We start from the raw sequence: 15,485 nt of genomic DNA on the forward strand, positions 1-15,485 counted from the left end.
TGAGAAAGTAGGTAACATGGCCAAGGATATAGAATAGGGAAGCTAAAGAATTCATATTTAAACTTTTAAAGTCAGCTTTGAAAGACGGTGTTCATAAATTGCATTTGTATACAATTCTGATGCTTTCAAAATCTTTACAAAATATTTATAAATGAATTTATCCCTCACTCCATCTCTTAGAAATTTATAGAAGCAGTATTGCATGTAAATCTCAGAATAGACCACTAATGTAAGTATTGTTATTTCTTCTGCATAACCATGAACCTACTTGACTTAGCAAGTTACCAAGTCAAAAAGGGGAGAATCAGAGAATTTATACACATATGTAAAATACATATATATACATATATGTGGAATAATATATAAAGATATATAGAAATATAGATAGCTATAAAGAGACAGAAAGATCACCCTACAATGTATTGTTGTTTTCCTTCTAGCATTAATCATTACCTGTTTGTTTTATTTGTTTTGTTTATGGATTGCTTCTCGCTACCTGGATGTTTATTTCAGCCTCGTTTACTGTTATATGTCCAGTTCATACACCAGTGTCTGGCACATAGAAATTGCTCAATCAATATCTGCTGAGTTTGTATATGATACATAGTCATACTCAGTTAACTGTACTATCATTCCTAGAGATGTTAATCATAGTTGATTATGATCTTAGCTTCTCTTTCAACTTATTATATTCTCAATGCTATATCACTTAGAGTATGGCTATGATTTACTTAACATGATGGAATTTCAATACCTGTACACGTTTTGAACAGTATGGGAATCACGTGAGTAGGACTTGCCTCTGTATAAAATGTAATGTTGTTTAAAGCATTATCATGGGAGCAGAGATGAGTGCCATGATGCCATAGTGATTCCGCCATCTCCCTTTTGGGGCTGCCCTCCACAGAAATAGCCAGTCACTGCCTAGCTGTATCCCAGGCCAACCAGCAGCTTGAGCACTTGGAAGGTATGTCCAGACCTTCTTCCAACAGCTTTATATGGAAAGGAGTAAAGAATTTGGACTTTTTTTTTAATCACTCATCTACAATGGAAGGCTGGCTCTACCACTTAGCAAGTTGTATAAACTTCTGTTTGCGTCAATATCCTCATGTGTAAAATGAAGTAATCATACCAACCACATAGGATTATTGAGAAGAAATAGATTATCCCAAATGACACTAAAAACAGCATAAGTGTAAATCTATTAACTACTTTTATTTATGTATTCACTAGGAGATTTGGATGGTGCCAAATTCCTGTTTCCTCTCAGAGAAAAAAAAAGACATAAGTAATAAAAATTAGCAAGTAATAAATACTAAACTTTCATTATTATTAAAAGTGAATTAGGGTTAGTTTCAGTATTTCTCACTGTCATTTAAAACATAGTAAGCCAGTTTTTTCTTCCTTTTAGTTTAGAAAAGAGTCATATTCATATCTATTGAATAACTCCAACGAGCCAGGCTATATACTAAGCTGTTGTGACAGAAGACACCTATTTCTAACAAGGGAAATGCCTTGTAACTTTTTTAGTAACTTCACATCTCTGAATTTCAAAAGGGCTAGTAGAAAGTGAGATGATGTCCTGTTTTACCCTTCTTTCCCTGTGTGCCCAGGATTCAATTAAAATCATGTTCTATCTTACTGGATCCAAAGTGTTTTATATGAGAGGAATCTAGAATACAGGGACTGTTTCTGTAGAAGTGTGACTATCATGTATCTAGCAAAGTACCATGCAAACAAAGATGCTGAAAAAAGCCTGTTTGATGATGAAAGAAAATCAGATAGGTATATAGTGAACTAGACAGCCACACAGAGCTTTTCAGCAAATGATTCCTTTATGACTGGAGCCTGCAGGGTTGCTCATGAAATAAAGTAGTGTTGTAATCATGTAATTTCAGATTTATTGCCTTTTCTTTTCAGCCATCAGCATCTCTAACCACAATTTTGGCAAATCACATTTTGGCATGTTGCTCTTCAAACATATTCAAAACCCACGACAAGCTATTCTTTAAAAAGGCATTAGCATGAATGCCATGGGAAAATATACGCCAAGGTTGTAGATGAATTGATATGATTTTCTTGATTGTATCTTTTTATTTATGAGGCATAATTTATGAGCACTGGAGAGCAAACTGCAATGAGTGATGACTAGCTACAGCCCAAGTCATAAATCAGGAGCAGTGAGGGAAGTGGTGATTTTGATCGAATCTATTGAATTAGCTGTTGGCCTTAGCCAATACAGGTATTGGAAAGACCTTTTTAATATCTATTTGCGCCCCCATGGGAATGTGATAACAATCACATTACATGCCCCTAGGAAACAAATAATTTAATTGTTTGCCTGTTAACATGAAACCTGTTTACCGTACTTATTAATTACTAGAATGGCTGTTCATGTTGGATTTTTTTTTTAATTTCTGATGTGAATTGGTAAGGAAATATGTCTATATTCTCTAGTTTTTATAAACAGTGAGGTTGCCTCCTTAAAGCTGTTTGAAATGAATTTGTCCTCAGAATTGTTGAAGTGCTTTTTCAATCAAAAACAAAAATGTCCTGATTACACAAGGAAGCATGTTTTAGAATATCCCAGAAGTTACAGAAAACTCAAAATTTCTTCCATATCTTACCATTCTGGGAGTTAACAGCTACAATATGACTCCTAAAATAAGCCACCTGGAAAAAAAGAAAAATCTCAAATTGTTCCAAGGGCAAGAATAATCAGCATCACTTACATTAGGAGTCATAGATCAGAGGTTCTTTGTGTGTGTGTGTGTGTGTGTGTGTGTGTGTGTTTAGGTATTCCTATATTCCATTTTTATGTGGAGAGCAGTACCAAATACAAGTCCAAACAAACATCAACTATGTGCTGATGATACAGAAAACATCACTAAGTATACTTCTTTGGTTTTTACATGACTTATACATTTTCCCAACCAAAAGGATCATAAAATATTTTACATTCAAGGGATTTTCGTCATGACATAATAAAGGAAAATTACATTAGGAACCCTCTTTGAATTTACATTAACAACTTCATTTTCCATGAAGACTACACTTTGAAAATATCAGTCATAAGGAAGAAAGTTATTTTAGAAAGATTTTCCTCAGCCATTGAGATAAAGCATTAAAATGAAAACTCCTTACCATCAAGTATAGAAATTGCACTGAAGAATAACTAACCTATTGACATAAGCACCCAAAAGACCACACTCTGACAGAATTTTGAATACATCATCCCTTCTCCCATCCCTTGCTGGAGTGGTGGCCCTTTTCTTTTTCACAATTGTTACAAGGTTTCTGTTCACACATTTTTGCTTTCCTCTTAGAATAAAATTTTGAGAAATGTTGGGTTGAGAGGAATTTGAAACATTTAAAATAATATTCACTTGAGTAGTAGGGGGGAAAAAAGATGTAGCAAGTTCCAGAAATATCAAGGTTTTCAGGAGTGAAAACAAGGAGGCAAGTTGTGGTCCTGCAAAGTTAGTGAACTGTGGGCTCTTTTCATAACTGTGATAAATACAGTAACAAACTTCATGATGATTATTGAAATTGTGAAATACTCAGAGATACATTCATAATGTTTATTTGAATGACGGAAGGTAGTAAACCAAATGTAACGCAAAGTACAACTCTAAACAGACATAATATGAAGAGAAACTGAAAATTGATAGTGGGATGAAAACCAGATGGTTTAGACTATTGTTTAGGTAAAAGGTAGGTAGGTTGGTAGGATAGATGGATGGATAGATAGATAGATAGACAGATAGAAAATAGATCTATAGATATTTGATAGATCAACCAACAGACATGTAGGGCTGGAAAGATGTGACACTTTTCATCACCCATCATTAGGGTCACAGTCCTATAACAAAAGACAGCATGAGAAAAGCATAACAAATGTGTTTAACCAAAGTTTTATGTGACACAAGAATCTTTAGAACTGAAGACTCAAAGACGGTGGAAAACTATTTCTATGCTTAGATTCAGTGAAGGATTTGGGATTGAACAAAGGCTGATGATCTAATGGTGATTGACAGAGGAAAACTCATTAAGCCCTATTTGATTTGGGCTTCTTCTTGGCCTTTCTGTGTAATACTCCTTCCCGCCGGGTATGAGGGCAGACCCTCTGGAATGAGGATCATCAAGAGAGAAGGGGGAATGTGACCTTCCTATGTTTTACGTTTGTTTGGGAGGAAAGGAGAACTAGTTTCTGTGACTCACTTCAAGGGAGAAAGGGCTGGAGAAACAGGAGAACGGGAAAGGGTCAGAAAGACCTTGTTTCTAAGGCCTTTTAACACCTTTTTGTTCAAACTACTCAGCTCACCAAGGCACCACAGTTTGGGATATGGTGTTTCAAACCCCAACAGAAAGATAAAAAGATAAGAGTAAGATAAAGTATTGTAAAATCTGTTTTGTTATTTTTATTCTGGACCCTGAACTGTACTTCAGTTTTTTTATCTACTGTCTGTTCACAAGATATTTCATTTTCTGAGTTTTATGTTGATTTATTAAAACTAAAAGTTTCAGGGGACTGGGAATGTAGCTCCATGGTAGAGTGCTTTTCTAGCATGCATGAGGCCCTGGGTTCAATCTCCAGCATCTCCTCCCCCAATTAAAAAAAAAAAGTTCAGGGCATATTCAAAAGATCAGGACATATTCAAAATTGCCTATGCAAAATCTCTACTGCTTCCTCCCCCTATGTTAGTCAGCTTTTCATCACTGTGACAAAACACCAAAGATAAACAACTTAAGGAGGAAAGATTTCTTTTCGCTCTCAGTTTCAGAACTTTAAGTCCGTGATCATTTACCCTATTGTTTCTGAGCCTCTGGAGAGAAGAACACCATGGTGAGGAGTGCGAGGTAGAGCAAACCTGCTTATCTCATGGTGCCAGTAGCAACAAGAAAGAAGAAGAGACTGGACATAAGATATACCCTTCAAGGGCATGCCCCCAATAGCCTAATTCTTTTAAATAGCTCCCACCTCCTAAAGTTTCCACTACCTCCCAATATCCTATTAAGTTATAAATCCATAAGTGGATTAATCCATTTATGAAGTCAGAGTCCTCATGATCCAACAATCTCCAAAAGGCCCCACCTCTGAACACTGCTGCATTGGGGACCAGGTCTTTAACACATGAGGTTTTGGAGGGCAATTAAGATCCAAATCATAAAACCACCATATAAAGGTATCTCCAGGGCTGGCGGAGGAACTCAAGTGGTTGAGCATCTGCCTAGTAAGTGTGAAGCCCTGAGATCAAACCCCAGTACTGAAAAAAAAAAAAAAAGGAAAAAAAGACATATTCAAGTTTTGGTGCATTGTTTTTCAGCAGAAACCACAGGCAGAATCTGTGTTGGTATTTTATTCTGAACCCTGAACTATATAGTTCCTTTAGCTCTTGCTTTGTTAGGTATAGACAAAAATTCAGTTGGTTTCTATAATGGACTATTTTTTTAACCTCAAAAGAGTGAGAGAAAGAGAGAAGCAGAGACAAAAACAAACAAAGCCTAAGACAGACAAGACAAAGACAGACAGAAAAAAATTATCATTCACAGTTCCAGTTTGCCGTTTCTTCTGTTATTTGGTATAACAGAGATGCTGCCTTATGGTACAAGTTTTGTGAAATCCACAATGCTTCATTATCTCAGTCAGCCTTCTCTTTATTGTAACTGTTTTCATTTGCACAGTCACTCATGTAAATGGGCTGATCCTGCTTTACATAAGCATGTTGATTTATATGAATGCTATTTTGATCTCAAATTGATTGAATATGAAATAAAAGTCTAAGAAAAAGAGCAATGTGTTATGAAGGTGTCCTGTCAAAGACAAAAGACCCTAGGCCGTACATACATTCCCCGTTAGTGCCAAGGAATTTTGTGTTGCCTAGATTTTTGAAAAAAAAAATTAAAGAAATACAGCAAAACACTATACTACTGAGGCTCAACTGTTTTAAAGTACAATAGATTAAATTATATTTGAAAATAAGACTCCAGTAGTAAAAGCCTAGCAACGCAGGAAGGTCTGAGGTTCAGTACTGAGGCAGGCTATAGTAGGAAAAGTTTAGGGCTCATGTAGCTTGCCTGGGGATGGCCAGACCCTCACCTGGCTGGGAACCCGCCCACGCCCCTCCCCAGTCGTTCTTTATTGGGTGGGAACTTCCTGGGCCTGACCTCCTGTGGAGTAGTGTAGGTTTTAAAGGCACCTGAAAAAGAAAAGTTCTCTCTCTGCCTGCAGACTCCACCTGCGACCACTCTTTCCTCATCTAGCAGAACAGGTGACTCCCCTTTTCTCAATAAAGTTATCCTACCTCACCCCATCCACCTGCTATGCTTGAATTTTTCCCTTTGGAGCACAAAAACCAGGGTCTTCTGATCACAGACTGCACCAGTGCCAGTAACATTAGGACCATGACTAAAGTTCTATATACTCTTCAGTTACCAACTAAAGCCCTGTTCTTGGCAAGGAATTTGACATTGACATTTGTACTTTGCATTTTTTCCTAGAATATTGTCTTTTCAAACCTTGTTACTCATCGTGTAGTAAAAGGCACCCCATCCCTCCCCCTGCAAAGGTATTTTCAGTAAAAGAGGTTGGTCTGGAGCTGTCTGAGGAGCCAGAGACCTTCCTCATCAGCGCCCAAATCCAGTTTCCTCATCAGGAACCAGTATTCCTACTCTTCCTATTGCGGATTGACCTTGGCCATTTGAAAGGGTCAAGAGTAGCTACAACTGTAGTTTGACCTGGACTCTAGCTTCAAGGAAGCTCAGCTCTACCATTGCTAGCAGTTTCTGCTCCATACTTCCCTAACCAATCACAGGAACCCCAGTGCTTCACCTGAGGCAATTCACTAAACTCGTCTGTCCATTCTTGTAAGCTAAAAGACTTACCCAACCAGAATTGTAGGTATTCATCTTTGGACAGGTCATTTAATTTTTGTGATCCTGAATGTCTAATTTATGCATATGGATAACATTCAGAATCAAAAACTCAGCTTCAGTCCCACTAAACAAGATAGTGAAATTTTCTGAGCCTCAATTTTCTTACCTGCAAAGGGGGCTGATAATGCAGCCTTGTAAGTCTGCCCTTGTGAGGACTAAGTAAATTAACATATGTTAAAGTGCTTTATAAAATGTAGGGTTTATACAAATGTGAGCAATTATATGCAAATGATTAGAGAAGGTATCTGAGCTCTTAAAAGAGCAGGTTTGACTATGTAAGTAGGTTAGTTGTGTCTTTTAGAAAGGGGCTGCTGGCAATTCTATCAGCAAGGGGCTGGAGATTTGCATTTGACAGCAATTCAACCTTAGAAATTTGCTTTTCCAAAGGAATGGGGGAGACGGGCAGAAACGCTGATAGGAGTAAGCCTATTAAAAATCTGTCTAGTGTTTCTTCTCTTGAAGGTATTATTGATGTAAAACCAAAACAAAATCTAAACTCTCACTTCAAAGTATTCTGACAAGTTTTTCTAAATATGTTATACTTTGAACATTCTGCGTGACTTTTTATCCTGCATGCTTGGAACATGCATTCTATAAAATTAAACAGATTTTCCAGAGTTATCTTTAAAAGCTCAAAGTAAAAATTTAAATATATATATTTTATGTTCTATATATAGAGGGTAGAACACAGCCAATGAGAAAAAAATTCCCTAGAGGTAAATTTGCATGTGAAAGCTTACTAAGGAATACTTCTAAACACACCGACAGTCTTCCTGCATTGCCACTTAGATCTATCATTCTGATTGATCACTGTGTAGTTGGCTATTATTGGGCCCTAATTTAACCCTATACACTCACATATCCATCTACTCTGTCTATCGCACCTGACATTCTACAAATTACTTACTCATGCAAATGATGACCTAAGGCAACCTTTTAGGATATTCGTGTTTAATTATACAAATAGTTCTTGATAAATAAAATTATACATCTTTCCATATGTTTATTCACTCCTTGATGAAAGGAAATTTAATTTTCATGCAGATTTGGTGGAGACAGTGTTGAAGAATTGCTGAGTTTTATGGAGTCTGCAGACCCATCCAGTTTGCAAGAGCTGACAAAATCTCCCTACTTCCCCTTGTAGAAATAAGCAATTTTCATTAGGTTTAGATCCACCTGCTGCATGCTAAAATTCTAAAGGGCCCCCTTTGTGTTCACAGTCCTTTGTGATTTTGAAGTTGCAAAGTCCAAAGTTATTTTATTCTGTTATCTTTAGTTGGTGATTTTTTTTACAGCCTGAGGATATCTTACATTTGACTGGTCTTGTTCATTCTCTTTGGAGGTCTGGGCAGTAAATTCAGCAGGAAAAGCCCCAAGTAATTGGACATGGTGTCGAACAGGACCTGCTCCTCCAGAAGGTCTCAGAGCCCCCACGTTCCAAGCAGTCTCTTCAACCCAAGCAGTGATCAACATCAGTGCCCCTGTGAAGCCCAGTGAGAACATCAGTCTCTACCGGCTATTCTCCAGCACCAGCGGGGCCCAGACTGTGGTGAGCAGCACTGTCTCTGAACTCAACTTCAGGACTGGTTTATCTTAAAAGTCATTATGATGGTGCTCTTGCTTTTTCTTCCCCTCCAGCCTTCTTTCTTATACTTCTGTTGTCCTCTGGTGAACTCTATAGCACAATGATCCTTCAGAGAAGAAAAAATGAGTCATCAGGAAACATATAGAAAATATGAAAGCTGTCATGAGAAAAATGTTTAAAATGGCATTAAAAACTCCACAAATGTAAGAAACCTAAGACTTTAGAGATAAGAAAATTGGTTTAATTTATTAGAAAAACATAGTCCAAGCACTTAACAGAGTGGCTATGTCTTACCACAGGGTCTTATTTCAGGGTTAAACAATAGTTATAGTTCATGGGATAAATATTAATATGAAAAAAAAAAGAGAAAAGAATATCCTGGGAATGCCCATTTTGACACTCATGAGTCTCTAACAACACAATTAAAATTTAATCCTTCTCGGTGAATTTGAGAATGTTCTAACCTTTCATAAGAGACAGCAAAACTCCTTAGTCAGTGCAGCTGTGGTTCCACTGTTGGCTTAACATTGTTGAGATACATCAAGAGACAGGAGAGTGTGTTCAGGAAAAACTTGCATGTTGGGTTTTAGCCAAGCCACTTGCTGAGAGAGATGCTAAGAAGCAAATAGGCCAGTTCCTGCTATAGCTTTATTTAAATGAAGAGACTGAGAACCATGAGAGAGTCTCCTGTCTCTGTCAACTGGTGCCACTCTCCCATTTCTCATGAATAAGTGGAGATTATAATACTTGTTCACACAAATCTCATACAGAGATTGTGCAGATCCTGGTATTACATTATAAATTATTTAGACCAATTTAGGGAACAATTTGGGCAAGTGTGGAGAAAAACTCTGCAGCCAGAATGTCAGACATTGAAACACAATTTCAAAAGATGACTCACATACAGCATAGGCTTGTATTGAATGTTAAAGGAATATTAGCATATCTTTTTACAGGGCTTAGTATTCAGTAAATATAGATGATGTAAATACAATCAACCCTTGATTATCTATGCTTATAAAATGATAATATTAATAAACTAAAATAATTTCTATTTGGAGTACATTGTATGCATTTTTAAAAAAAATAATAGGTAGCTCTTCTTAATTATGTTACTTATGTTGATGAAGAAATTAATTTTCAGTTTCTGAGCTCCTCTGAGCTCTTCTTACTTAAACCACAAGGTCGAAAGTTTTCTCTGAATAAATTGAAAAGTTTATAATTCTACAAAGATGATTGGTTTTGTAAAAATCAACACTCTTCCAGAAAAAGATGAACTTACAATTCCTTAAATATCTGTCCCTGTTCCTAACATCAGTCTGAGGGGATTTTTGACCTAGAAATTGCATGCAGGTTACATTGGCAGAATGTGAAATTTGATGCCTAGCAACATAATTCAAGTACAGATGATGTGTTTTTGAAAGGCATCATTCTGAAGGTCATAAATTTTGATGAGCCTTGTGTGTGCTTGGTGCCATTTTCTAGTATCTTCCTAAGGTTAGATAATGGATAATATTGTGCTTTGTGATCTCTAGCCTGTTACCCCTAACTTCTATTGAATTGTTACATTGCTAAACATTTTTGCTTATCTAAATCATGCCTCTCCAACTGGGTTGGCAATTCCTTTAGGGCAAGTGCTATGCTGAGTGCCATGTTGCACCTCCCAAAGTGGCACTCTGTCCATAGCAGGTGGAATACTGATAAACATCTGGTCTTTGACTAGGGGTGCTGCCTCATGACATTGTGTCTCCTCCCAGCTGTCTGAAGGCACGGCCACCCAGCAGACACTTCATGACCTGCAACCCTTCACCACATACCATACAGGGGTTGTGGCCTGCACCTGCTTCAACTGCTGCATCAAAGGGCCAACAGCCAAGCGAAGGACTCGTGCTGCTCTACCTTCAGGACTGTCCTCTCCTGTGGTCCAGACGTTGGCTTCAAGGACAGCCTTCTTCCAGTGGAGTGCCCCACTCTTCCCCAATGGTGTCATTCAGAGGTAGTGGGTCAGCAGGAAGGATGAATACATCACAGGGGGACTTGCATACAGACATAGGGCCAACCAGTAGTCCCAGGGAGGGCTTGCTTATTGGACAGATACTTATAACAAAATAATTCATTTGAGTAATAATGTTACCTGCAAAGTGCTTAGATCATAAAACCAACAAATATAGACAGGTAGGTAACAAAGCGGTCCTTAAATCAGAAGGACCATGCAATGTTTTTGCATTCTTTAAAAGAACCAAAGGACCTCATGGTCATCTGGAGTCATACATTCTACAGGCCTTCACTGGAGCAAAAGCAACCTCTGTGTTTAGATTGGAATTTCCCTGATCTAATTTAAAATGTTATTATGAGCCACTGTTTGAGAACAAAGGAATTATTTCACTCAGAATAATCTGGAGAAAAGAGATTTTCTTGTTCTAAACAGAGGAGAACCATTTATCCTTCTCTTCTTAAAAGAAACAAATATCTTTTCTCATGAGCAAAAATGACTAGCTGTTGGGTAGATAGCAATGTGTATACAGATTGTGATTTCTCAGGTTACCTTTGCTGCTCATTTCCAACAGTATCAATAAAGTGTTTCTGAGAGAAGTTTCCTGATCGTGGAAATTTTAACAAGCTTGGGTTCCATGAAAACAAAATGTCTTATCACAAAATATCACCAGTTTTAAAAGAGAGAACTAAACTAATTGCATTGCCTGGCTTCTCTTTCTTTCACTCTAGCTATGAGCTCCAGTTGTATGTGGCTTGCCCTTCTGATCCAACCCAGCCCTGTACTCCTGATGACACAGAGACCAAGTACACTGGGCCAGAGCAGAGAGCCAGCCTTGCTGGTCTCCAGCCATATACCACCTACAAGCTCAGAGTGGTGGCCCACAATGAGGTGGGCAGTATGTCTTCTGAATGGATCAGCTTCATCACCCAGAAAGAATGTGAGTACAAGAAGCTGCTACCATGAGCCAGGAAGGAAGGAGGAGTTTTGTTTTTCTTGTCAGTACTGGGGTTTGAACTTAGGGCATCAAGCTTGCTAAGCAGGTGCTCTACACTTTAACTAGGCCTCCAGCCTGGAAATCAGTTTCTTTTTTTAAAGGATTAAGTGTTTAGTAACAAGGAACATATTAGGACATTGATGAAGATGACTGTTAGAGAAAATATGGGATTTAACAATACAGAGGTCAAGGGCAAATCTAGGAGGATTTTTCATGTTTGAAAAACAATCTGTTGAAAACCAGTTTAGAAGATAAACAGTAGGGAAAAAAGAAATGGGTTAGCACTTGTAGACCACTTCCATTTTTTTTAAATGAGGCCTTGTTTTTATTTCACCTTAATTCTTCTTTTTCTTTTTTTTATTAGTGTATATTCATTGTACAACAGGATTTCATTGTGATATTTTCACACATGCATATAATGTACTTTGACTCACCCCCTCTGTTACTCTTTCTTATTCTTCCCTCTCCTATTTTAAAACAATTTAATGGGTTTCATATATATATATATATAAAGTACTTTGATTATATTCATTCTCCCCTCTTCACCCTCCCTCTGCCTGCTGGTTCCTCCCCCAAATGATCTTCCCAATTTTACACTTGTGTCATTTTAAAAATATTATTTATTTATTTAGGTATTTAGTTATTTATTCATTTTTGGTCTAGATTCCACATATGTAGACTGCTTTTTAAATAAGGATTTTTCCCTCCCTTTCTTTTCAGGGTATATAGCATTATCCCTTGCATTTCTACAAAGTATCAAGACAGCACATCAGGAAAAGCAATAGGGCAATTGAATGTAGGAATGGGCAGGTCACCAATTAATTGTTAAGCCACTAATTAACTTTTCATAAAATAATTTTGGATTTTAGAAGATATATATACATTTTGTTTTAAAATAAGAACTCAGAACTGGCTACATCATTTGTGGGATTTCTTGTTCAAAAATTCCAAGACAGCATTAGACTAAGCCCAGGACTCTTCAGGGTAAGACACTCTTCTGTCTGCATGAGCCCCATGTGGGTCACAGAAGCATGAAGTTGATCCCATCTGTAATTCTACAACACAGAGGCAACCACTGCTGATAGTTGAGCATGATCAATTCCTTTTCATTACATAACTGAAATAATGATACAATTAAAAGCTTTAAGTTCTATTTTTTAAACTTGGCATTATTTTATTGGTAGTCACCATGTCATTAAAATACTCATTAGCCACCAATTTTAATGACTATATAATATTCCACATATGAATTGGTTTTGAAACCACAGTCATTTTAGTAGTTCTCTTAGTCAATCTGATGAGAAAATCTTTGGGAACAAAGTCTTTGATAAGAAAAGTTTTAGGGTTTGGTATTTTAAAATTTAATGCATGGAATGGGGAAAATCTTTTCTTGAATATGCCTGATTATTTTCTTAAATTTTAAATTAGATCTTGATAAATGAAATTTACTGCATCATGTATTCTAATATATCAGGCTTTGGATACTTATTTCAAAATTGCTTTCCAGAAATACTATATTAGATTATAATCTCACCCAAAATAAGAACTATGTGTTCATTAAAGTCTTACACCTCATACAAGGACCTTAGCAAGTTAGAGCAACAACTTGCCAGGGTGTTAGTATTAGATCATGTTTAGAGAGGACAGGATTATTCCTGACACTGTGTCAACATCTCACAAATAACCCTTACAACAAACCTATGAAGTACTCTTATTATCCCAACTTACAGATGAGAAAACTGATGCAGGATATGGACTACAATCCCAGGGTGCCATTCATGTAGGCTACGATCTGAGCTGAGGCTCCTGAATTTAGACACTACAGTGGCCCTGACCTACAGCTAGATCTCAAGTATCTAAGTGGCCAGGTTCCACATCTTATAAGTAAATCACCACCAAGCTCAGCTGCACTCTCAGGACTACTGAGTTTCTTTGCTCAAATAACTTCCAACTCTGCACTGAAGATTTCATACCTTCTCCACCCTTCTCAAAGTTCCCCCTACTTCCCACTTTTTCTCCCCACGTGCCCAAACTCAGGCTCACCCAACTTTCCATTTATCTTCTGCAAACTCCTATGCCTGTGATTTACCAGGAAAAGAAGTTGCGTGTCAGTAATTTGCTGACTTCCTTCCCACTCCAGACAGCCTTCCACAGGTGTTTGCACCATACTGTGGACGGTGAGGAAAGGATGGTCCTTCTTCTGTCTGAAACAAACCTGTCTCCCATGTGCACTCCATCCTGCACTACTGTGCATCCCTGACACTGCTTACTCGCCAGTGTAGCTCACTTCACACAAAGTTGCTTCTCTTTTTAAATGCAAAGTGCACCTTAAGGACCAAGGTGGGCAGTTGGATATGGCCATTCCCTAATCAGGGACAGTACACTGCAAGGGCTCAGGAGGCATTTGGACAAACTCCTCCTTTCTGCTTTTCTTCCACATTGGAGAAATGACTGCGAGAAGAGGATATTGTGGTCAGACCTGGGTGCAATAAAACTTGAGTTGCTTCTGTTGAAGACTTTCTGGCAAGGTCTTTCCAATGTTTTAGTAAGCAGGCAACAGGGGGATCCTTCTGGGATCCTTGAGGCTTGATTGCCCACCTAAAAAGGGAAACAAGGGAAAATTAGTCACCTTAAGAGTTTTCTCCTTTTACACAGGCATCCAGGAGAGGAGATGCTCTACCTGGGAAGGGGCATCCCTCTCTCTCATGCTCTCTTGCCATGTCACCTGTAGCTAAGTTTGTGGGGAAGACACTTAGGTATATCCAGCTGTAGTCACCTGGCTAGAATGACCCTGATCAATTTTTTTTGTCTGTTTGCCTTTTGACTCAGGTACCTGGTTCTCCTCTACCAGCTGAAGGCTTGTAATTTAAAAAATAACTCTTATCAGTGAGGGGCTCTAAAGCAACCAGAGAGCTTGCGTAGCTAGAGGGGGACCTTTGTGGAGGTATATATGGGGACTTTTGATGAGGTAGACTTTTGTCCCCTATATATCCTGTGAGACATATACATTCTATGAAAATAGAGGGAACATCTCAAGGCATTGTTTTGTTGTTGTTTGTTTGTGTTTTTTTGCTGCAGAAAGGGACAAAAATGGAGACCATTGAGGTCTCTATCTCCTTAGGTAGCTCTCTGGTAAAACACTCTTTTCTTTCCTGAGAGCATACTACAGGAACCTGCTTCACCAGATCAAGCAGATGCCTTACAAAAACAGTTAAGCCCAAGTTAGAGAGTAGTTCTTTTTGGTGTACTCAATTGAAATGGGGGCTGCAGAAGGGACACAGGAGCTCCTGAGGAAATAGTCTAAGGATTAGGTTTTGAATGGAGGATGTAGGGCTCTCTCCCAGACCCAGCTAAGGAAAGAAGCCCACTGCTGGATAGGACAAAGGGGGAGGCCACTCATCCTGATCTACTTGGGAAAGAAGAAGAAGAAGCTGAGAGCTGGGGGAAAGAAAGTTCCCAAGCTCAATGCATGAGGGATTTTTGGTCATCACTGCTGTCCAGGCTGATCCCACCAGAGGCAGTACTGAAACACTGGAAGCAAGGGGTGACTTCCACTCTCAAGCCATGGGAACTGTGAAGAAAGTGTAGAGATCTGATTGTCTGTGTGCCCAGGGCATAGCTAGAGGGATTCAAATTCTTAGCCACCTTTGAAGCCTCAGGGCAAGGTAGGAAGTTGCATTTTCAGCCTTCAGGTCCCACCAGGGAGTTGCCCCGGCCAGAGCACCCTTACAGCTTGAAGAGAAACTTTCCTTCCCACAGGCCATTTTCAGACCTCTTCCTTAGTGGGTCAGATCTGAAATCGAGAGTATTTAAAGAGGGATGGAGCAAGAGTTGAGAGAAAGAAGAAGCTTTGATACACTGAGGTTTCAGCTCCACCCATGTAGCATTGGCAGTCTGGTATAAGCCCCCAGCTGGACCCCAATTTCTTGGGTTGCCTGCTTTAACAGCTGTAGAGGGCTCAGAACTTTCCCCCC

The 15,485-nt window shown here is 38.5% G+C and overlaps 1 protein-coding gene across 1 annotated transcript in view; it reads left to right on the plus strand.

Moving 5' to 3' along the window:
• Positions 1-15,485, plus strand: part of Ush2a (usherin) — a 759,580-nt gene that overhangs the window by 716,273 nt on the left and 27,822 nt on the right. Inside the window, exons 64-66 of the mRNA XM_074048325.1 lie at positions 8,279-8,485; positions 10,279-10,517; positions 11,246-11,454. Coding sequence (XP_073904426.1) covers positions 8,279-8,485; positions 10,279-10,517; positions 11,246-11,454 — 655 coding nt within the window. The remainder of the gene's footprint in view (positions 1-8,278; positions 8,486-10,278; positions 10,518-11,245; positions 11,455-15,485) is intronic.

This window comes from Castor canadensis, chromosome 11, assembly GCF_047511655.1.
Source record: "Castor canadensis chromosome 11, mCasCan1.hap1v2, whole genome shotgun sequence".
NCBI lineage: Eukaryota > Metazoa > Chordata > Mammalia > Rodentia > Castoridae > Castor > Castor canadensis.